The 25,125-nt window shown below is 40.1% G+C and overlaps 1 protein-coding gene across 1 annotated transcript in view; it reads right to left on the minus strand.

The window, feature by feature from the left end:
* IntS3 (integrator complex subunit 3) overlaps nt 1–25,125 on the minus strand; it is an 83,561-nt gene that overhangs the window by 11,839 nt on the left and 46,597 nt on the right. Inside the window, exons 10-12 of the mRNA XM_071673684.1 lie at nt 21,632–21,781; nt 18,116–18,603; nt 6,095–6,281 (exon numbers count right to left, since the gene is read on the minus strand). Of these exons, the coding sequence (XP_071529785.1) occupies nt 6,095–6,281; nt 18,116–18,603; nt 21,632–21,781 (825 nt within the window). The remainder of the gene's footprint in view (nt 1–6,094; nt 6,282–18,115; nt 18,604–21,631; nt 21,782–25,125) is intronic.

The raw sequence follows: 25,125 nt of genomic DNA on the forward strand, positions 1-25,125 counted from the left end.
AAAACAAATGGATTTGTATGTAGCATTTATGGATCTAGAGAAGGCATATGATAAGAGTTGATAGAGATGCTCTGTGGAAGGTATTAAGAGTATATGGTGTGGGGGGCAAGTTGCTAGAAGCAGTGAAAAGTTTTTATCGAAGATGTAAGGCATTTGTATGAGTAAGAACAGGAAGGTGATTGGTTCTCAGTGAATGTCGGTTTGCAGCAGGGGTGCGTGATGTCTCTATGGTAATTTAATTTGTTTATGGATGGGGTGGTTAGGGAACTGAATGCAAGAGTTTTGGAGAGAGGGGCAAGTATGCAGTCTATTGTGGATGAGAGGGCTTGGGAAGTGAGTCAGTTGTTGTTCACTGATAATACAGCACTGGTGGCTGATTCGTGCGAGAAACTGCAGAAGCTGGTGACTGAGTTTGGTACAGTGTGCGAAAGAAGAAAGCTGAGAGTAAATGTGAATAAGAGCAAGGTTATTAGGTTCAGTAGGGTTGAGGGACTAGTCAATTGGGAGGTAAGTTTGAATGGAGAAAAACTAGAGGAAGTGAAGTGTTTTAGATATCTGGGAGTGGATTTAACAGCAGAAGTGAGTCACAGGGTGGGGGAGAGGGTGAAAGTTCTGGGAGCATTAAAGAATGTGTGGAAGGCGAGAACATTATCTCGGAAAGCAAAAATGGGTATGTTTGAAGGAATAGAGGTTCAAACAATGTTATATGGTTGCGAGGAGTGGGCTATAGATAGGGTTGTGTGGAGGATGGTGGATGTGTTGGAAATGAGATGTTTGAGGACAATATGTGGTGTGAGGTGGTTTAATCGAGTAAGTAATGGAAAAAATAGAAAGATGAGTGGTAATAAAAAGTGTGATTGAGAGAGCATTAAAGGGTGTATTGAAATGGTTTGGTCACATGGAGAGAATGAGTGAGGAAAGATTGACAAAGAGGATATATGTGTCAGAGGTGGAGGGAACAAGGAGAAGTGGGAGACCAAACTGGAGGTGGAAGGATGGAGTGAAAAAGGTTTTGAGCGATTGGGGCCTTAACATGCAGGAAGGTGAAAGGGAGACAGCGACAAACGATACAGCGCTGGTGGCTGATTCGGATCAGAAACTGAAGAAACTGGTGACTCAGTTTGGTAAAGTGTGTGAAAGAAGAAAGCTGAGAGTAAATGTGAATAAGAGCAAGATTATTAGGTACAGTAGGGTTGAGGGATAAGTCAATTGGGAGGTAAGTTTGAATGGAGAAAAACTGGAGGAAGTGAGGTATTTTAGATATCTGGGAGTAGATTTGGCAGCAAATGGAACCATGTAAGCAGAAGTGAATCATAGGGTGGGGGAGGGGGCCTAAGTTCTGGGAGCGTTGAAGAATGTGTGGAAGTCAAGAATGTTATCTTGGAAAGCAAAAATGGGTATAAGATAAGATAAGATAAGATAAGATGCTTTATTCGTCAAATTGTTATACAAAATGTAATACAAAATGAAATTCGTTTTGGCTTTAGAGCTCCTTAGTAGTTGTAAAAAAAAAAAAAAAAAAAGAAATTAAAATATTAACAAGAAATATTGCATAGGTTATTTCATATAAAATGTTACTTTGCTATTGTGTACATGCGATATCAGCTTGTCACCATCCCTATCATAAACCATCACCTACAGTTATCATGAAACTTTAAGCTAGAAGTTATAGTGATGATAGATGATTGAAAAGCAGAATGCTTTTAGGTACAAACGACTTTTTGTATCTGTCAGTGCGCAGCTTGGGCAGAGCTAGCCTTCTACCAGATTTAAGATACGTGTAACAATTATGTAACGGATGCGTTACATCTTTCATCATTCTGTCTACTTGTTTCATTGTACCTTTTTGATACAGCTTATTCAGTGATGTGGTCTCTGCACCTAGTTTTCTTGCTTTCTTAATAATCCTTCCCAACTTCTTTTTATCTTTGCACGTAAGTTTTCCATACCAGGCAGTGATTGAAAAATTTATAACTGATTCTAAAATTGTTTTATAAAATAGGCTAATGACCATTTTATCTACATGTAGGTTATGCAAGATACGTACAAAGTGTAATCTTTGGTTACATTTCCTTGACACCATATCTGTATTAACACTTCCCTTCAACTGGTCATCAATCATAAAGCCCAAATACTTATACTGGTTTACTCTTTCTACGTTTTCTTCCTCAATTGTTAATAGGTCTGGTACGTGTTTATTTTTAGTTCTGAAATCAAATATCATCTCTTTCGTTTTCTTTACATTAAGCTCCAAAAAATTTTGTTTACTCCAGTCAACGAATTTTTTAACTTGAGTTAAATAGCCTTCATAATTATTATTTACAATTTTTCCTAAGATAACTGTATCGTCAGCATATTCTATAATAGTACAATCATCAATTTCACTTCTACAATCATCTGTATACAAGGTGAAAAGAGCTGGGGACAATACACAACCTTGGGGGGCTCCTGTGTTGGTGACTATCACATTGGACTTAACATTATTTACATTGGTATATTGGGGTCTCTGGGTTAAAAAGCTAAAAATCCATGTTAAGATATTTCTATTTACACCCAATTCTAGCATTTTATTGAGCAAAATATGAGGTTGCATTGTATTAAATGCTGAACTAAAATCAATGTATAGTGCTCTAATTTGTGATTTGGGCTTATCTAAATGCTTATTAATATCATTTAATAGTACAAGTGTTGCATCCTGTACACTCCTATTATTACAATAAGCAAATTGCATAGGGTCTTTTAAATTATTTGTTTTTTCACAGATATAGTTTTTCACAATGCTTTCTAAACATTTCATAATATTAGATGTTAGTACTACAGGTCTGAAGTCTTTGTGATCTTTTGGGTGATTAATTTTTGCAATAGGTTTCACTTCAGATTCTTTCCATTTATAAGGCACCACTCCCTGATCCAGCGAGTCCTGAAATAATGTGGTCAGTACGGGTGCCAATTGTTTTGCACAGCATTTAAGTACCCTAGCAGGTATCCCGTCTGGCCCTGTAGCTTTACCTGCCCGAATATTCTGCAGGGACTTCTGTACGTCTTCTTGCCTAATTATAATTCTTTCATCATTGTTGGATTGAATTTCTGTCATTACCTCATTACACGCATCACTGAAATCATGTCTTTCAAATCTCGCAAAGAACGCGTTCATTTCATTTACATATGTGTTGATATTTTCCGGTTCAGGCACACTTTGTTTCTTCTTGTGCCCGCACAGGGTTTTAAGTCCTTTCCAAGCGTCTTTTACTCTGTTTGTTTTAAACAAGCCTTCAACTTTTTCTTTGTATATTCTTTTCGATTCAGTAATTTTTTTATCAATATTACTTTGCAATGTTCTTCTATCAACATCACTTCCATTTCGCATGAGTCTGTGTTTTTTATTTAGCATAGATTTTAGTTCTTTTTTAATCCATGGTTTATTGTTTGGGTATATCTTTATTGTTTTGGTAGGTACGATCATATCAAAGCAAAAGTGAAAGTATTCATTGAAAATATCTAAGTTAGTGTTGATATCAGTCCTGTTTTCTATCAGGACAGACCAGTCTGTACAGTCAAAACACGCTTGTAATCGTTGTCTCTTGTTATCGTCCCATTCTCTAATTTCAATTTCTTTCGATTTGACTCTTTTCAGTAATTGTTTATATGTAGGTACACAGTATAGCATGTTATGGTCTCCATTTCCAATGTTTGCTCGTTTAAAAACTTTATATCCATTTTTAATATTACAATACATCTTATCCAGTGTCGCGTTACCTCTTGTGGGACACTTTACTGTTTGTTCGTACGTAGGGACTTTTCCTTGAAAATCACAATGATTAAAATCTCCTAAAATAATTATTGCACTGTTCGGGCTCTCATTTTCACAGTTTGTAACACAATTTTCTAGTATATCAGCTGCTATAACTTCAATGTTTGTTTGATGGAACAGTGGTTCCAACAATGATATATGGTTGCGAGGCGTGGGCTATAGATAGAGTTGAGCAGAGAAGGTTGGATGTGCTAGAAATGAGATGTTTGAGGACAATATGTGGTGTGAGATGGTTTGACCGATTAAGTAATAAAAGGGTAAGAGAGGTGTGGTAATAAAAAGAGTGTGGTTGAGAGAGCAGAAGAGGGTGTTTTGAAATGGTTTGGTCACATGGAGAGAATGAGTGAGGAAAGATTGACAAAGAGGATATATGTGTCAGAGGTGGAAGGAACGAGGAGAAGTGGGATACCAAATTGGAGGTGGAAAGATGGAGTGAAAAAGATTTTGAGTGATTGGGGCCTGAACATGCAGGAGGGTGAAAGGTGTGCGAGGAATAGAGTGAATTGGACCGATGTGGTATACCGGGGTCGACGTGCTGTCAATGGATTGAACCAGGGAATGTGAAGCGTCTGGGGTAAACCATGGAAAGTTTTGTGGGGCCTGGATGTGGAAAGGAAGCTGTGGTTTCGGTGCATTATACATAAATTCTACAGACTGAGTGTGAACAAATGTGGCCTTTGTTGTCTTTTCCTAGTGCTACCTTGCCCACATGCAGGGGAAGGGGGTTGTCATTTCATGTGTGGCGGGGTGGCGACGGGAATGAATAGGGCAGACAGTATGAATATGTGTATATATGTATATGTCTGTGTTAGTATACATATGTATACGAAGAGATGTATAGGTATGTATATGTGCATGTGTGGACATGTATGTATATACATGGGTATGTGGGTGGGTTGGGCCATTCTTTCGTCTGTTTCCTTGCACTACCTCGCTAACGCGGGAGACAGCGACAAAGTTGTTGTTCACTAATGATACGGTGCAGGTGGCTGATTCAGGTGAGAAACTGCAGAAGCTGGTGACTAAGTTTGGTAAAGTGTGTGAAAGAAGAAAGTTGAGAGTAAATGTGAATACGAGCAAGGTTATTAGGTACATTAAGGTTGCGGGACAAGTCAACTGGGAGGTAAGTTAGAATGGAGAAAAACTGGAGGAAGTGAAGAGTTTTAGATATCTAGGAGTAGATTTGGCAGCGGATGGAACCATGGAAGCAGAAGTGAATCATAGGGTTGGGGGAGGGGGCGAAAGTTCTGGGAGTGTTGAAAAATGTGTGGAAGTCGAGAACGTTATCTTGGAGAGCAAAAATGGGTGTGTTTGAAGGAATAGTGGTTCCAACAATGTTAAATGGTTGTGAGGCATGGGCTATAGATAGAGCTGTGCACATGAGGGTGGATGTGCTGGAAATGAGATGTTTGAGGACAATATGTGGTGTGAGGTGGTCTGATCAAGTAAGTAATGAGAGGGTAAGAGAGATGTGTGGTAATAAAGAGTGTGGTTTAGAGAGCAGAAGAGGGCGTTTTGAAATAGTTTGGTCACATGGAAAGAACGAGTGAGGAAAGATTGACAAAGAGGATATATGTGTCAGAGGTGGAGGGAACAAAGAGAAGTGGGAGACCTAACTGGAGGTGGAAAGATGGAGTGAAAAAGATTCTGAGTGATCGGGACATGAACATGCAGGAGGGTGAAAGTTGTGCAAGGAATAGAATAAATTGGAACAATGTGGTATATTGGGGTTGATGTGCAGTCAATGGATTGAACCAGGGCACGTGAAACGTCTGGGGTAAACCATGGAAAGTTTTGTGGGGCCTGGATGTGGAAAGGGAGCTGTGGTTTCGGTGCATTATACATGACAGCTAAAGAGTGAGTGTGAACGAATGTGGCCTTTGTTGTCTTTTCCTAGCGCAATCTTGCGCACATGTGGGGGGAGGGGGTTTTCATTTCATGTGTGGTGGGGTGGCAACGGGAATGAATAAGGGCAGACAGTATGAATTATGTACATGAGTATATATGTATATGTCTGTGTGTGTATATATATATATGTATGCGATGAGATGTATAGGTATGTATATGTGCGTGTGTGGACATGTATGTGGGTGGGTTGGGCCATTCTTTCGTCTGTTTCCTTGCGCTACCTTGCTAACGTGGGAGACAGCGACAAAGTATAATAAATATAAATAAAAAATCATAAGAAAAATTCAATGAATTACTAATTCAAAATATCAATTAAACACAACTGATAAAGATTCAAGTGTAAATGTAGAATCACTAAACTGACACTCCACTTACGATTCTCTCCTGAGCATCATGAGGATGTTAGAGAGAGCTTCTCCATGAGTGTTGCTGACAGTGGCAGAGTGTGAGGTAAACTTGAGCTTAGGCATCACAGACAGGCAGCAATCTACAGGAATCTCATGGGCTTTGGCCAGATGCCATAAAAACAGTTGCTCCACTGTCTCCCACTGCAAGCTCTTCTCTACAAAACAATATCACTGCATTTAGTTTGAAAATCATAATATGACCTGTCTATGGTAATATACAAAGGATTTTATAAGTATGGCTCAGGCAAAAATTTTCATACATATGTCAATGGTTCCTTTTCACTCTATGTGACCAGATGATAATAGTACTTACCTCAGAAACATAGAAGCCAACCTGCCTCTGTTCTAACAATTTATATATAGACAGTACTCATGAATACCACAAAATAATCATACACAGAAACAGTACAAACACACATAGTTACATATACACAGAATCATCCATTAATACATTTATACACGTTTTTGCAACATCCATAGTCTCAAATCCAACCTCTCTTCTGTTGATTATCATCTGTGTTTTTCCTACTTTGATCTGCTTCTTTCCTCTTAAATGTTCATAACTGCCTCTCTTGTAGACCATCCAATCTCTCTATTTATCTATACCTGTGACACCTGTTCCCTTCAGGAACTCCCTCAAGGGGATGGTCACAGCAAAAGTCTCCATAAGTGGTGAACTCAAGTGCTGCTTTTTAGCCTTAACTGGCCACTGGCTGAAGGCAACTCCATCACAGTGTACTCAGAATCTCATTCCTGATGTTCCTACTGACTACTACTACCTAATGTTCTAAGCTAACACTTTCACCTAATATTCCTACCTACTGCTACTTCCACTTAATGTTCCTGTGTAATGTTTGTGTCTAAAACTTCTATATATTCCTCCTTCTGTTCTGCCCAAAAGCAAGGCTTGGCATAAAGCTCACTGAAGGAAAAATCTAGAGTTAATAAGAATGAACTAAGTGAATTAAGCTTTGATAAGTGTTATGTGTGACAAGGAAAGATTGAATGTTTAGGGACAAAATGCTAGCAGTCCATATGTGGGTGAGGCAAAGAGAAAAGACAGCTACCTAGGTCAGAGGAGTTCAAACTGAGAACCACTGAAGAAGTGCTGGCACTCTACGCAGTAATCACAGGGCATTACTGGATTATGTGTTAATTGATAGGCATGTAAAAGAGACTTTTGAATGTTAATGTGCTGAAAGGGGCAGCTGGAGGGATGTCTGATCACTATCTTGTGGAGGCGAAGGTGAAGATTTGTAGAGGTTTTCAGAAAAGAAGAGAGAATGTTGGGGAGAAGAGAGTGGTGAGAGTAGGTGAGCTGGGAAAGGAAGCTTGTGTGAGGAAATACCACGAAAGACTGAGTGCAGAATGGCAAAAGGTGAGAGCAAAGGATGTAAGGGGAGTGGGGGATGAATGGGATGTCTTTAGGGAAGCAGTGATGGCTTCCACAAAAGATGCATGTGGCATGAGAAAGGTGGGAGGTGGGCTGATCAGAAAGGGTAGTCAATGGTGGGATGAAGAAGTAAGATTGTTATTGAAAGAGATTAGAGAAGCATTTAGACAATTTCAGCAGGGAAGTAATGCAAAAGACTGGCAAAAGTATAAAAGAAAGCAGCAAGAGGTCAAGAGAAAGGTGCAAAAGGTGAAAAAGAGGGCAAATGAGAGTTGCGGAGAGAGAGTATCATTAAACTTTAGGGAAAATAAAAAGATGTTTTGGAAGGAGGTAAATACAGAGCATAAGACGAGAACAAATGGGAACATCAGTGAAGGGGGCAAATGGGGAGGTAATAACAAGTAGTGATGAAGTGAGAAGGAGATGGAGTGAATATTTTGGAGGTTTGTTGAAAGTGTTTGATGACTGAGTGGCAGATATAGGGTGTTTTGGTCAGGGTGGAGTGCAAAGTGAGAAGGTCAGGGAGAATGGCTTGGTGAACAGAGAAAAGGTAGTGAAAGCCATGCAGAAGAGGAAAGCCGGCAAGGCGGCAGGTTTGGATGGTATTGCAGTGGAATTTATCAAGAAAGGGGGTGACTGTGTTGTTAATTGGTTGGTAAGGATATTCAAGAGGTGAAAAAAAGGGCAAATGAGAGTTGGGGTGAGAGACTATCATTAAATTTTAGGGAGAATAAAAAGATGTTCTGGAAGGAGGTAAATAGGGTGCGTAAGACAAGGGAGCAAATGGGAACTTCAGTGAAGGGCGTAAATGGGGAGGTGATAACAAGTAGTGGTGATGTGAGAAGGAGATGGAATGAGTATTTTGAAGGTTTGTTGAATGTGTCTGATGACAGAGTGGCAGATATAGGGTGTTTGGGTCGAGGTGGTGTGCAAAGTGAGAGGGTTAGGGAAAATGATTTGGTAAACAGAGAAGAGGTAGTAAAAGCTTTGCGGAAGATGAAAGCCGGCAAGGCAGCAGGTTTGGATGGTATTGCAGTGGAATTTATTAAAAAAGGGGGTGACTGTATTGTTGACTGGTTGGTAAGGTTATTTAATGTATGTATGACTCATGGTGAGGTGCCTGAGGATTGGCGGAATGCGTGCATAGTGCCATTGTACAAAGGCAAAGGGGATAAGAGTGAGTGCTCAAATTACAGAGGTATAAGTTTGTTGAGTATTCCTGGTAAATTATATGGGAGGGTATTGATTGAGAGGGTGAAGGCATGTACAGAGCATCAGATTGGGGAAGAGCAGTGTGGTTTCAGAAGTGGTAGAGGATGTGTGGATCAGGTGTTTGCTTTGAAGAATGTATGTGAGAAATACTTAGAAAAGCAAATGGATTTGTATGTAGCATTTATGGATCTGGAGAAGGCATATGATAGAGTTGATAGAGATGCTCTGTGGAAGGTATTAAGAATATATGGTGTGGGAGGCAAGTTGTTAGAAGCAGTGAAAAGTTTTTATCGAGGATGTAAGGCATGTGTACGTGTAGGAAGAGAGGAAAGTGATTGGTTCTCAGTGAATGTAGGTTTGCGGCAGGGGTGTGTGATGTCTCCATGGTTGTTTAATTTGTTTATGGATGGGGTTGTTAGGGAGGTAAATGCAAGAGTCTTGGAAAGAGGGGCAAGTATGAAGTCTGTTGGGGATGAGAGAGCTTGGGAAGTGAGTCAGTTGTTGTTCGCTGATGATACAGCGCTGGTGGCGGATTCATGTGAGAAACTGCAGAAGCTGGTGACGGAGTTTGGTAAAGTGTGTGGAAGAAGAAAGTTAAGAGTAAATGTGAATAAGAGCAAGGTTATTAGGTACAGTAGGGTTGAGGGTCAAGTCAATTGGGAGGTGAGTTTGAATGGTGAAAAACTGGAGGAAGTGAAGTGTTTTAGATATCTGGGAGTGGATCTGTCAGCGGATGGAACCATGGAAGCGGAAGTGGATCATAGGGTGGGGGAGGGGGCGAAAATTTTGGGAGCCTTGAAAAATGTGTGGAAGTCGAGAACATTATCCCGGAAAGCAAAAATGGGTATGTTTGAAGGATTAGTAGTTCCAACAATGTTGTATGGTTGCGAGGCGTGGGCTATGGATAGAGTTGTGCGCAGGAGGATGGATGTGCTGGAAATGAGATGTTTGAGGATAATGTGTGGTGTGAGGTGGTTTGATCAAGTAAGAAACGTAAGGGTAAGAGAGATGTGTGGAAATAAAAAGAGCGTGGTTGAGAGAGCAGAAGAGGGTGTTTTAAAATGGTTTGGGCACATGGAGAGAATGAGTGAGGAAAGATTGACCAAGAGGATATATGTGTCGGAGGTGGAGGGAACGAGGAGAAGAGGGAGACCAAATTGGAGGTGGAAAGATGGAGTGAAAAAGATTTTGTGTGATCGGGGCCTGAACATGCAGGAGGGTGAAAGGAGGGCAAGGAATAGAGTGAATTGGAGCGATGTGGTATACAGGGGTTGACGTGCTGTCAGTGGATTGAATCAAGGCATGTGAAGCGTCCGGGGTAAACCATGGAAAGCTGTGTAGGTATGTATATTTGTGTGTGTGGACGTGTGTATGTACATGTGTATGGGGGGGGTTGGGCCATTTCTTTCGTCTGTTTCCTTGCGCTACCTCGCAAACGCGGGAGACAGCGACAAAGTATAAAAAAAAAAAAAAAAAAAAAAAAAAAAAAGGATATTCAATGTATGGATCATGGTGAAGTGCCTGAGGATTGGCGGAATGCATGCATAGTGCCACAGTACAAAGGCAAAGGGGATAAAAGTGAGTGTTCAAATTACAGAAGCATAAGTTTGTTGAGTATTCCTGGGAAATTATATGGGAGGGTATTGATTGAGAGGGTAAAGGCATGTACAGAGCATCAGATTGGGGAAGAGCAGTGTGGTTTCAAAAGTGGTAGAGGATGTGTGGATCAGGTGTTTGCTTTGAAAAATGTGTGTAAGAAATACTTAGAAAAACAGATAGATTTGTACGTAGTATTTATGGATCTGGAGAAGGCATGTGATAAGATGGATAGACAAGCTTTGTGGAAGGTTTCAAGAGTATATGGTGTGGGAGATAAGTTGCTAGAAGAAGTGAAAAGTTTTTACCAAGGATGTAAGGCATATGTACAAGCAGGAAGAGAGGAATGTGATTGGTTCCCAGTGAATGTTGGTTTGCGGCAGGGATGTGTGATGTCTCCATGGTTGTTTAATTTGTTCATGGATGGGGTAGTTAGGGAGGTGAATGCAAGGGTTTTGGAGAGAGGGGCAAGTATGCAGTCTGTTCTGGATGAGATGGCATGGGAAGTAGTCAGTTGTTTGCTGATGAGAAAGCACTGGTGGCTGATTCAGGTGAGAAACTGCAGAAGTTGGTGAGTGAGTTTGGCAAAGTGTGTGAAAGAAGAAAGCTGAACGTAAATGTGAATAAGAGCAAGGTTATTAGGTTCAGTACGGTTGAGGGACAAGTAAATGGGAAGGTTCAGTACGGTTGAGGGACAAGTAAATGGGAAGGTTCAGTATGGTTGAGGGACAAGTAAATGGGAAGGTAAGTTTCAATGGAGAAAAATTGGAGGAAGTGAAGTGTTTTAGATATCTGGGACTGGACTTAGCAGTGGACAGAACCATGGAAGCAGAAGTGATTAACAGGGTGGGGAAGAGGGCGAAGGTTCTGGGAGCGATGAAGAATGTATGGAATTTGAGAACATTATCCCATAGAGCAAAAATGGGTATGTCTGAAGGATTAGTGGTTCCAACAATGTTATATGGTTGCGAGGCATGGGCTATAGACTGGGTTGTGCGGAAGAAGGTGGATGTGTTGGAAATGAAATGTTTGAGGACAGTATGTGGCGTAAGGTGGTTTGATCAAGTAAGTAATGAAAGGGTTAGAGAGATGTATGGTAATAAAAAGAGCATGGTTGAGAGAGCAGAGGAGGGTGTATTGAAATGGTTTGGACACATGGAGAAAATCAGTGAGGAAAGATTGACAAAGAGGATATATGTGACAGGTGGAGAGAAGAGGGAGACCAAACTGGAGGTGTACAACGTGCTGTCAATGGATTGAACCAAGGCATGAGAAGTGTCTGGCATAAACCATGGAAAGGTCTGTATGTAAAGGTCCGTGGGGACTGGATGTGGAAAGGGAGCTGTGGTTTCAGTGCATCACATGACAGCTAAAGACTGAGTGCAATCTCCTGTGTGGTGGGGTGGCGACAGGAATGGATGAAGGCAGCAAGTATGAATGTATACATGTGTATAAATGTATATGTCTGTGTATGTATACATTGAAGTGTATATGTATGTATGCATGACATTGAAGTGTATATGTATGTATGCATGTGTGTAAGGGCTTTTATGTATATATATGTGTATATGAAAGGTTGGTGAAGAGCTTGTAGATTTGTGTGCTGAAAAAGGACTGGTGATTGGGAATACCTGGTTTAAAAAGAGAGATATACATAAGTATCCCTGGGAATAGGGGATTAAGAATACTTCCCACGTATTCCCTGCGTGTCGTAGAAGGCGACTAAAAGGGGAGGGAGCGGGGGGCTGGAAATCCTCCCCTCTCATTTTTTTTTTTTTTTTTTTTTTTTTTAATTTTCCAAAAGAAGGAACAGAGGGGGCCAGGTGAGGATATTCCAAAAAAGGCCCAGTCCTCTGTTCTTAACGCTACCTCGCTAACGCGGGAAATGGCAAATAGTTAAAAAAAAAAAAAAAATACATAAGTATACGTATGTAAGTAGGAGAGATGGCCTGAGAGCATTATTGGATTACGTGTTAATTGAAAGGCATGTGAAAGAGAGACTTTTGGATGTTAATGTGCTGAGAGGTGCAACTGGAGGGATGTCTGATCATTATCTTGTGGAGGCAAAGGTGAAGATTTGTAGAGGTTTTCAGAAAAAAAAAGAGAGAACGTTGGGGTGAAGAGTGGTGAAAGTAAGTGAGCTTGGGAAGGAGACTTGTGTGAGGAAGTAACAGGAGAGACTGAGTGCAGAATGGAAAAAGGTGAGAGCAAAGGACGTAAGGGGAGTGGGGGAGGAATGAAATGTATTTAGGGAAGCAGTGATTGCTTGCGCAAAAGATGCTTGTGGCATGAGAAGTGGGCAGATTAGAAAGGGTTGTGAGTGATGGGACGAAGAAGTAAGACTGTTAATGAAAGAGAAGAGAGAGGCATTTGGACAAATTTTGCTGGGAAATAGTGCAAATGACTGGGAGATTTACAACAGAAAGAGGCAAAAGGTCAAGAGAAAGGTGCAATAGGTGAAAAAGAGGGCAAATGATAGTTGAGGAGAGAGAGTATCATTAAATTTTAGGGAGAATAAAAGATATTTTGGAAGGAGGTAAATAAAGTGTGTAAGACAAGAGAACGAACTGTAACATCGGTGAAGGGGCCTAATGGGGAGGTAATAACAAGTAGTGGTGATGTGAGAAGGAGATGGAGTAACTATTTTGAAGGTTTGTTGAATGTGTTAGATGACAGAGTGGTAGATATAGGGTGTTTGGGTTGAGGTGTTGTGCGAAGTGAGAGGGTTAGGGAGAATGATTTGGTAAACAGAGAAGAGGTAGTAAAAGCTTTGCGGAAGATGAAAGCCAGCAAGGCGGTGGGTTTGGATGGTACTGCAATGGAAATTATTAAAAAAGGGGGGTGACTGTGATGTTAACTGGTTGGTAAGGTTATCTAATGTATGTATAGCTCATGGTGAAGTGCCTGAGGATTGGCTGAATGCATGCATAGTGCCATTGTACTAAGGCAAAGGGGATAAAGATGAGTGTTCAAATTACAGAGGTATAAGTTTGTTGATTATTCCTGGGAAATTATATGGGAGGGTATTGATTGAGAGGGTGAAGGCATGTACAGAGCATCAGATTGGGGAAGAGCAGTATGGTTTCAGAAGTGGTAGAGGAAGTGTGGATCAGGTGTTTACTCTGCAGAACGTATGTAAGAAATACTTAGAAAAACAAATGGATTTGTATGTAGCATTTATGGATCTGGAGAAGGCATATGATAAGAGTTGATAGAGATGCTCTGTGGAAGGTACTAAGAATATATGGTGTGGGAGGCAAGTTGCTAGAAGCAGTGTAAAGTTTTTATCAAGGATGTAAGGCATGTGTACAAGTAGGAAGAGAGGAAAGTGATTGGTTCTCAGTGAATGTCAGTTTGTGGCAGGGGTGTGTGATGTCTCCATGGTTGTTTAAATTGTTTATAGATGGGGTTGTTAGGGAGATGAATGCAAGAGTTTTGGAGAGAGGGGCAAGCATGCAGTCTGTTGTGGATGAGAGGGCTTGGGAAAAGAGTCAGTTGTTCGCTGATGATACAGCACTGGTGGCTGATTCAGGTGAGAAACTGCAGAAGCTGGTAACTGAGTTTGGTAAAGTGTGTGAAAGAAGAAAGCTGAGAGTAAATGTGAATAAGAGCAAGGTTATTAGGTACAAAAGGGTTGAGGGGCAAGTCAATTGGGAGGTAAGCTTGAATGGAGAACAACTGGAGGAAGTGAAGTGTTTAAGATAAGATATCTAGGAGTGGATTTGGCAAGGGATGGAACTATGGAAGCGGAAGTGGGTCACAGGGTGGGGGAGGGGGCGAAAGTTCTGGGAGTGTTAAAAAATGTGTGGAAGGTGAGAACATTATCTCGGAAAGCAAAAATGGGTATGTCTGAAGGAATAGTGGTTCCAACAATGTTATATGGTTGCGAGGCGTGGGCTATAGATAGGGTTGTGCGAAGAAGGGTGGATGTGCTGGAAATGAGATGTTTGAGGACAATGTGTGGTGTGAGGTGGTTTGATCAAGTAAGTTATGAAAAGGTGAGAGAGATGTGTGGTAATAAAAAGAGTGTGGTTGAGAAAGCAGAAGAGGGTGTTTTGAGGCTTGGCCACATGGAGAGAATGAGTGAGGAAAGACTGACAAAGAGGATATATGTGTCAGAGGAGGAGGGAACGATGAGAAGTGGAAAAACAAACTGGAGGTGGAAGGATGGAGTGAAAAAGATTTTTGAGCGATCGGGGCCTGAGCATGCAGGAGAGCGAAAGGCGTGCAAGGAATAGAGTGAATTGGAACAATGTGGAATACCGGGGTCGACGTGCTGTCAATGGATTGAACCAGGGCATGTGAAGTGTCTGGGGTAAACCATGGAAAGTTTTGTGGGGCTTGGATGTGAAAAGGGAGCTGTGGTTTTGGTGCATTATACATGTCAGCTAGAGACTGAGTGTAAACGAATGTGGCCTTTGTTGTCTTTTCCTAGTGCCACCTCATGCATGTGCAGGGGGAGGGGGTTATCATTTCATGTGTAGCGGGGTGGCGACAGGAATGAATAAAGGCAGCAAGTATGAATTATGTACATGTGTATATATGTATATGTCTGTGTATGTATATATATGTATATGTTGAAATGTATAGGTATGCATATGTGCGTGAGTGTACGTGTATGTATATACATGTGTATGTGGGTGGGTTGGGCCATTCTTTCGTCTGTTTCCTTGCGCTACCTCGCTAACGTGGGAGACAGCAACAAAGTATAATAAATATACATATATAATGAGATGTTCTGGAAGGAGGTAAATAGGGTGCGTAAGACAAGGGAGCAAATGGGAACTTCAGTGAAGGGCGTAAATGGGGAGGTGATAACAAGTAGTGGTGATGTGAGAAGGAGATGGAATGAGTATTTTGAAGGTTTGTTGAATGTGTCTGATGACAGAGTGGCAGATATAGGGTGTTTGGGTCGAGGTGGTGTGCAAAGTGAGAGGGTTAGGGAAAATGATTTGGTAAACAGAGAAGAGGTAGTAAAAGCTTTGCGGAAGATGAAAGCCGGCAAGGCAGCAGGTTTGGATGGTATTGCAGTGGAATTTATTAAAAAAGGGGGTGACTGTATTGTTGACTGGTTGGTAAGGTTATTTAATGTATGTATGACTCATGGTGAGGTGCCTGAGGATTGGCGGAATGCTTGCATAGTGCCATTGTACAAAGGCAAAGGGGATAAGAGTGAGTGCTCAAATTACAGAGGTATAAGTTTGTTGAGTATTCCTGGTAAATTATATGGGAGGGTATTGATTGAGAGGGTGAAGGCATGTACAGAGCATCAGATTGGGGAAGAGCAGTGTGGTTTCAGAAGTGGTAGAGGATGTGTGGATCAGGTGTTTGCTTTGAAGAATGTATGTGAGAAATACTTAGAAAAGCAAATGGATTTGTATGTAGCATTTATGGATCTGGAGAAGGCATATGATAGAGTTGATAGAGATGCTCTGTGGAAGGTATTAAGAATATATGGTGTGGGAGGCAAGTTGTTAGAAGCAGTGAAAAGTTTTTATCGAGGATGTAAGGCATGTGTACGTGTAGGAAGAGAGGAAAGTGATTGGTTCTCAGTGAATGTAGGTTTGCGGCAGGGGTGTGTGATGTCTCCATGGTTGTTTAATTTGTTTATGGATGGGGTTGTTAGGGAGGTAAATGCAAGAGTTTTGGAAAGAGGGGCAAGTATGAAGTCTGTTGGGGATGAGAGAGCTTGGGAAGTGAGTCAGTTGTTGTTCGCTGATGATACAGCGCTGGTGGCGGATTCATGTGAGAAACTGCAGAAGCTGGTGACGGAGTTTGGTAAAGTGTGTGGAAGAAGAAAGTTAAGAGTAAATGTCAATAAGAGCAAGGTTATTAGGTACAGTAGGGTTGAGGGTCAAGTCAATTGGGAGGTGAGTTTGAATGGTGAAAAACTGGAGGAAGTGAAGTGTTTTAGATATCTGGGAGTGGATCTGTCAGCGGATGGAACCATGGAAGCGGAAGTGGATCATAGGGTGGGGGAGGGGGCGAAAATTTTGGGAGCCTTGAAAAATGTGTGGAAGTCGAGAACATTATCCCGGAAAGCAAAAATGGGTATGTTTGAAGGAATAGTAGTTCCAACAATGTTGTATGGTTGCGAGGCGTGGGCTATGGATAGAGTTGTGCGCAGGAGGATGGATGTGCTGGAAATGAGATGTTTGAGGACAATGTGTGGTGTGAGGTGGTTTGATCGAGTAAGTAACGTAAGGGTAAGAGAGATGTGTGGAAATAAAAAGAGCGTGGTTGAGAGAGCAGAAGAGGGTGTTTTGAAATGGTTTGGGCACATGGAGAGAATGAGTGAGGAAAGATTGACCAAGAGGATATATGTGTCGGAGGTGGAGGGAACGAGGAGAAGAGGGAGACCAAATTGGAGGTGGAAAGATGGAGTGAAAAGGATTTTGTGTGATCGGGGCCTGAACATGCAGGAGGGTGAAAGGAGGGCAAGGAATAGAGTGAATTGGAGCGATGTGGTATACAGGGGTTGACGTGCTGTCAGTGGATTGAATCAAGGCATGTGAAGCGTCTGGGGTGAACCATGGAAAGCTGTGTAGGTGTGTATATTTGCGTGTGTGGACGTGTGTATGTACATGTGTATGGGGGGGTTGGGCCATTTCTTTCGTCTGTTTCCTTGCGCTACCTCGCAAACGCGGGAGACAGCGACAAAGTATAAAAAAAAAAAAAAAAAAAAAAAAAATATAATGAGTGGTTGAGCCATTTTTCGTCTGCTTCCTTGCACTACCACACTGATGCGGGAAACAGCAAATAAGTATATTAAATAATATAAATATATTTCCTTACAAAAAAAAGTTTTGAAATTTGTTATTCTTTACATGCTCTAGGAGAATAATTTCTGACAAATTGTGTGGGCAAGAGGTCATTGACATTAGTGTAATGCAAAAGCCTGAAATTAACCTACAACCTAAAACTGACTATTTCCCTATGGCTGCATAAAAAGTTTCCACTTCTCTCCATGTATGCATGGTACACAGAAACTTCTTGGTCTGAATTTTGGCTAAATAGCCTGCACAAAATATAAATCACACCTTTGCAAATATAAAAATGAAATAAATTTATAACCCTGTAGTGAGAGTTACTATCTCTGCTTGGATGAATGACTATTTATATACCACCCACTAATCAACAATGCAGCGTGTCACAGCTGTATACTACTAACATTATGAAACATACTTAACTACGAAACAATGAAAGAAGAGAAATCAGCTTACTATACAGATGGTTCCCATGTGATGACAGGAGGAGGAGGAGGAGGAGAAGACACTTAGGCAGTAATATCCACAAAAACAGGCAATGTTTCCAGTCAACTATCACTCTTCTATGGAATGTATGGTATTCTCTCAATATAATACTGTAATCTACAAGGGCCTAGCGTTTCATTTATTGATGAAGACAACCATAAGAGTATGAAATGTTTTACAAGGGCAAGATACTAACCAAAAACCAGAATCTTTTAGACAGTAAAAAACATTGCCCTCAGACTAACAAAGGCAGGAATACCTATTTCTATGAGGAAGACTGGGGACTATGTTAATAACCACTTGCACAATGACACATGTTTTGCTCGTACATTAACTGAATTGGCAAAAATGTTCAACATTTCTAAGTCAAAATCACTAACTTTCCACCAATATAATGAGTATATGTGTCAAGACACTGGTATCCCTATACATAATCTTATTCTCATGCAAAAAGATAAACATATTTATCATGGAGACATATACCTCCAACTGCATAATTCCAAAACAAATCTAAACACAACTAATGAACACTTACCTAATATTGCTGCAAAGGAGCTGTTGTCAAACATCTGTAAAGACCCCTGAAGTACCATGCACACCAAGTCATGTAACTGGGACGAGTCTAATCGTTCTAACACTAACTGTAATAGTTCTGCATTGCCCCTTGTTTGTTTTGGAAAACTGTTGTAGATATCTGGAATAATCCAACTTAACACTCTGGGGTCATCTTCACTACACAGCCTCAAATCCTTAATAATAAATCCTGCAAAATCCTTTTGTCCTGCAGCTTTACACAGATCACGATAAGTTAGGATAGAACACTCATTATTTTCCTGGACTTTTTCTGTCTTGATGTTGGAGGCTTTAAGAAAGTAAAGAAAGTGGTATCCCACATGGAGGGTAATCTTGTGCATCTCCACTAACAGTTGTAGTAGAGGTTGTCTCCGATGATCATCTTCAGGTAAGGTGATGAGGTTGTCAAAAAGAACATACACTGGATGTCCCAAGCTCTCCTGAATACTCCTGCAATATTGACATACATTTTCATTTACTATTTAGTACCAATTCTTATCTTCAGCAAAGGCAACTCCAGATGTTCAAGTAATTACTAACAAACCATTAATCAATGTAAAGAAATGATTTAACAAAAGCAACTTAGCAATTCAAGAAAAGCTAATAACTTTCCAAAACAGCAATATCTACTTTCTACTATTGTTCAGCAAAGTTAGCTCTGAACATCTAGAAACATTTCAAGACTTTGTTAAAAGAGAAGTCAATGGAAAATTCTCAAATGCTGTCAAAATGATGAGACACAAGTATGTGACACATCTGTTAAAATCAATTAAGAATGCTGGGATGCTGTGAAATAAAAAGTAAAATTCAACATTTCTAACATATGCACTACTTTAACAAGCTTAAATGTATACATAGGTATAAAATGCAAATTGATCCATAAAGAAAAATTCATATCCCAGATAAAACTTTTTAAAAACACAGTAAACTCTGATTTACTTACTGGGCTATCCATTAAATCTAGTCAACTGTTGAGATCCATTTCATTCCAACCTACAAACCTTTCCATAAGTATAAAAGATACTTTTAATGGTTTTAATTGGTATGGGAGGGTACTGACTCAGAGGAAAAAGGTATGTAGAGAGCATCAGATTTTTTCAGAAGAGGTAAAGGATGTGTGGATCAGGTGTTTGTTTATAGAAATGTGTGAGAGATATACAGAAACAGATGCGACATTTATGGATCTGGAGAAAGCATATGATAGGGTTGAAAGAGATTGCTTGTGGAAGTTCTTAAGAATATAAGGTAAGGGACAAAAGCTATTAGAAGCAGAGAGAAGATTTTATTAAGAGTAAGACGTGTACAAGTAGAAAGAGAGGGGAGTGAATAATTCCCAGTGAAGGGAGGTCTGTGGCAGCATGTGTGATGTCACCATGGTTGCTGAATTTGTTTATGGATGAGATGACCTAGGAATTAAATGCAAGTCTTAGTGAAAGGGGCAAGTTTGTAGTTAGAAGAGGATAAGAGGGCCTAGGAAATGAGTCAGTCATTGTTTCCTGATAATACAGCACTGGTAGCAGATTCAACCAGGAAACTGCAAAAATTAGTGACTGAGTTTTGAAGAGTTTGTGAAAGGGGGATGCTGAGGGTAAATGTGAACAGAAGTAAGGTTATTAGGTTAGCAGGATTGAGTGTCAGGTTAGTTTGGGTGTAAGTTTTAAGGGAGAAAACTTAGAGGGAGCGAAGTGTTTTAGTGAAAGGGAACAAGGCAATGAATGGAACCATGGAAATGAAAGGGAGGCACATGGTTGAAGAGGGGGTGAAGGTTCTAGGAGTATTGAAACTGAAGAGCATGTTATGTTGGAAGGCAAAAATGAATATATTTGAAGGTATAGTAGTCCCAACAATATTACATGGATGCAAAGCATGGACTATAGATAAGGCTACTCATAGGAGGGCGGCTGTGTTGGAAGTGAAATGTTTGAGAGCAATATGAGGTGTGACGTGGTTTGTTCTAAAAAGTAAAGAAGGGTAAGAGAGATATGTGGTAATAAAAAGAGTGGCTGAGATAGCTGAAGAGGGTGTGCTGAAATGGTCTAGAAATATGGTGAGAATGAGTGAGAAAAGGTTGACAAAAAGGATAAAAATGTCAGAACTGGAGGGAACAAGGAGAATGGGGAGACGAAATTGGAGATGGACGGATGGACTGAAAACTTTTTAAGCAATTGGGGTCTAAAAATGCAGGGGGGATGAAAAGTACACCAGGGATGGCATAAACTAAAAGGAGTTTACGTGCTGTCAATGGATTGAACCAGGGTATGTGAAGTGTTTAAAGTAAACCAGTGGGGCCTGGTTGTGGATGGGGAGCTATGGTTTTGGTGAATTACAGAGGACAACTAAAGAAATGATGTAAGTAGATGCAGCCTTTTTTCATCTGTTCCTGGCACTACTGCACTAACATAGAAAAACTGAGTAAAAAATAAAGTGGTAACATGAGACTATTAATTAAAATGTCATAAAAAATATGAACTTGAAGGTGCAGTCTTTCACACTTACTTTACAATAATAACTTATCTGATTCATATGAACTCTAATCCAGACCTCACTTCCTTAAATTTTTCACACATTCCCACAACTTCACCTTCAGTTGAAGTGCCTCTCCTTCCCTTGCTCTCACACTAACCCATGACTTTAAGACATTACCATACCATTCTTTGGTGAATTACAAAGGACAACTAAAGAAATGAAGTACGTAGATGCAGCCTTTTTTCATCTGTTCCTGGCACTACTGCACTAACATAGGAAAACTGAGTAAAAAAAAATGTGGTAACATGAGACTACTAATTAAAATGTCGTAAAAAATATGAACTTGAAGGTACAGTCTTTCACACTTATTATACAATAATAACTTATCTGATTCATATGAACTCTAATCCAGACCTCACTTCCTTAAATTTTTCACACATTCCCACAACTTCACCTTCAGTTGAAGTGCCTCTCCTTCCCTTGCTCTCACACTAACCTGTGACTGTAAGACATTACCATACCATTCTCCCCCCCTCAAGTTAAGTTTCTTATGGGATAGAACATTTGAATTTCTCACCTAAGACATACAACCTTTCTCTAACTTCTCAAGTGGTTACATCCATGCACATTCAGACACCCAAGCCTGACTCCTCAAGGAGCATAAGCACTCCTTCTTTGGCTCCTTCTGTTCCAACTTGAAGAAATCGTAAAACAAGGCAATCTTACGTACATCTATATTCACACTTCAAAATTGCTTCTAAAAAATTCAGTCCTTAAAATAACCAGCAACAGAGACCAGTGACACTTAGTTACCGTAAAAATATCAATATGTGGGCAGTTACCGTAAAAATATCAATATGTGGGAGGGGGAATTCAAACTAACCTTACAAACATTAGTGTTCTTGTGATGACTCCCTGCACCTGATAAGTAAGGTGCTTCATACAAAAAAAATCCAAGCACCATAGGGTTAGTATTCCAAAAAGATGAAATTAAAACAGTACCGAAACTTACTCTGGAGAAACATCCTGAGGCAAGAGCGAGGTACCTGGAGTTAAATCATCTGACAGAAGATGACAGAGGCAAGTCGCTAAATTGACTGCCTCATCCTGATCTAGGTCATCACTAAATATTAAGTCACACAATTTTTGTAGTAGGTCACATCTGCAACAAAAAAGAATAGCCTTTTATGATAAACTAATTACATGAAAATAAAATCTCATCTACATTTTCATCTTCAAGAAACCAATATATATATCTTTAAGTATGAAAATTAATAAAGCAACACTGATAAATCAATCAATCATCTGCAAGAAGTATTATTTCCCAAAATGTAAAACAATGCATTTGAATGCTACTAACACAAGCTACTAACACAAAGAATCATGGTACATGTGTCATCAAATCAAGATGACAATTGTATGTAACTATCCAAACAAAAATTGAAGCATTATGGAGCCAATATTTCCATGTTTAAAAACAATCATTTTATGGCATTCCCACGAACTAAAACCTTTGCCAAAATAATGACATTAAGGTACAATACAGAATCACACATGAACTTACCATACTCACTCACTGATCTGAAAATATGAGAACTTACTCCCAAAAAAATGTGCATCTAACTAGGCACCATATGCTTACACATCAATAACGTTGGTAGTAGTTGGTAGGCAGCCAACAATCAGGGAGGTATATTACCAGTACTAGCAGCCTGGGTATTGGGAGGGTTAGTGATTGCTGTGTAGTGAGCCAGCAGTTTAATGGTTGTCAACTTGCACTCCTTTGACCCAGGTAGCTGTCTTTTCTTTCTGCCTCACACATGTGGGCTGCTGGTATTCTCTCCACACAAATACAATCTTTCCTTGTTACAAATAACACTTGACAAAACTTACTCACATAACTCATCATTCATAACTCTAGCCCTAGCCCTGCCTTCTGACAAAATGCTATGAGCAATAGGTAGGAAAGTTAGACAGGAGCTTTAGGTAGAAGTAATAGGTAACAGCATTAGCTGCGTACATTAGGTAGAAGTAGTAAGTTGTAACATGGGCAGGAATATTAAGTAAACACATTAGGTAGAAATAGTTGGTATGAACATTAGGAAGGAGCCTTGGAAAATGCTGTGCTAGAGATGGTCTCTGCCAATGGCCTGTTAAGGATGAGGTACTAAAGGCTGAGAAGTGGCAATGAAGTTCAACAGTTATCAAGACTTTTGCCGTGGCAACCCCTTGAGAGGGTTCCCAAAGGGAACCAGGATCAGCGATATAGTTTGATCGGTAGTTAGATCAATAAAGCCACTATTTCAAATATGCAATTAGTTCCTTTTATCATACTCACCAATGTAAACTCCAACAGAAAGAAATTTCAAATCTTACTTTACTCCAAGGCCAGTTAAAAATGTGACCTGGAATCCTATGGCAGCAGGTCTTTAACTTGCACAACCATAAGGCCGACTCACAAAACTTCCCATATGTCAGTTCTTTTCTCATTATTCTTAACCTTCATTCCCACATGTAAATCTAAAAAACAACACTGGGAATAATTTTAGAGACAGTCAAGAAATGGGTATATTAATTTTGGATATAAGAAAATAATAGAAAGACACAACTCCTAATAATAGAGGAACAACTCCTCTAAACATATATATCCATATGAAGTTTCGCATCTCATATTCAAAGGACACCTACTAGTCCTGTATGGTCGCCGAGTTAGAAATGAGCAATATTATCTCCCCATTGTCAGTCATCCTCCAGCCATGACAAAGTGAAAACTTTTTCATGAACTTTCTATAGAGGAAATTCACTTGCTTTTCCCTGATATGGCAGACCAGGCAGATGATGGTCTTGAAATACTTGATGATCATCAGTATTTGGACACTGACTCTTACAGCAATGAAAGTGACCAGGATAAGGTGTTCCAAGTACAAGTGGAGCCAGTGTTGAAAGCAGTTGCTCTACAAAAAAAGCATGTTCACTTTTCCTTTGTTTTGATATTATATTTTTCTCATTTATTTCTGCAAGTAGTATGTGATTCTATGGACACCGACTCTTCCTAGAACAAGTGAAGTCAATGTTACCAGCAGTTGCCCTACAACTAAAGCTTGTTCATTCTTCTGATATCATTTGTACAATATCACTATCCACCTCTCTGAGTATAATAACTGAAATCTTAGTTTTCTTTGTTTTACAAGTACACACAGACCTCAGAGGTGCAAGGAAACACGATACTGTTGAAGTGTGTGACATTCTTTTTAGCCAGATTCCTTGCTTTCAGAAGAATCAATTACTTATCATGATTTACCATGCAGTACTACTGAAAAATAAACTTTATTCAAAGGTTATATTGTCTTGTTTTCATCAGCCTCCTAGAAGTAAATATTATTTCATTATTATTATACTTAGTTGCTGTCTCCCGCGTCAGCGAGGTAGCCCAAGGAAACAGACGAAAGAATGGCCCAACCCACACACATACACATGTATATACATAAACGCCCACACACGCATATATACATACCTATACATTTCAACGTATGCATAAATATACATACACAGACATATACATACATACACATGTACATATTCATACTTACTGCCTTTATCCATTCCCATTGCCATCCCACCACACATGAAATGGCACCCCTCCCCTCATGCAAGGTAGCACTAGGAAAAGACAACAAAAGCCACATTTGTTCAAACTCAGTCTCTAGCTGTTATGTGTAATGCACTGAAAACCACAGCTCCCTTTCAACATCCAGGCCCCACAAAACTTTCCATGGCTTACTCCAGATGCTTCACATTCCCTGGTTCAATCCATTGACAGCACGACGACCCTGGTATACCACATCGTTCCAATTCACTCTATTCCTTGCATGCCTTTCACCCTCCTGCATGTTCAGACCCCGATCGCTCAAAACCTTTTTCATTCCATCCTTCCATCTCCAATTCGGTCTCCCACTTCTCCTCCTTCCCTCCACCTCTGACACCTATATCCTCTTTGTCAATCTTTCCTCACTCATTCTCTCCATGTGACCAAACCATTTCAATACACCCTCTTCTGCTCTCTCAACCACAATTTTTTTATTACCACACATCTCTCTTACCCTTTCATTACTTACTCTATCAAACCACTTCATATCACATACTGTCCTCAAACATCTGATTTCCAACACAGCCATCCTCCTCCATACAACCCTATCTATAGCCCATGCCTTGCAACCATATAACATTGTTGGAATGACTATTCCTTCAAACATACCCATTTTTGCTCTCCGAGATAAGGTTCTCGCCTTCCACACATTATTCGACGCTCCTAGAACTTTCAATCCCTACCCCACCCTGTGACTCACTTCCGCTTCCATCCACTGCTAAATCCACTCCCAGATAACTAAACACTTCACTTCCTCCAGTTTTTCTCCATTCAAACTAACCTCCTAATCAACATGTCCCTCAACCCTACTGAACCTAATAACCTTGCTCTTATTCACATTTACTCTCAGCTTTCTTCTT

This window comes from Panulirus ornatus, chromosome 19, assembly GCF_036320965.1.
Source record: "Panulirus ornatus isolate Po-2019 chromosome 19, ASM3632096v1, whole genome shotgun sequence".
Classification (NCBI taxonomy): domain Eukaryota; kingdom Metazoa; phylum Arthropoda; class Malacostraca; order Decapoda; family Palinuridae; genus Panulirus; species Panulirus ornatus.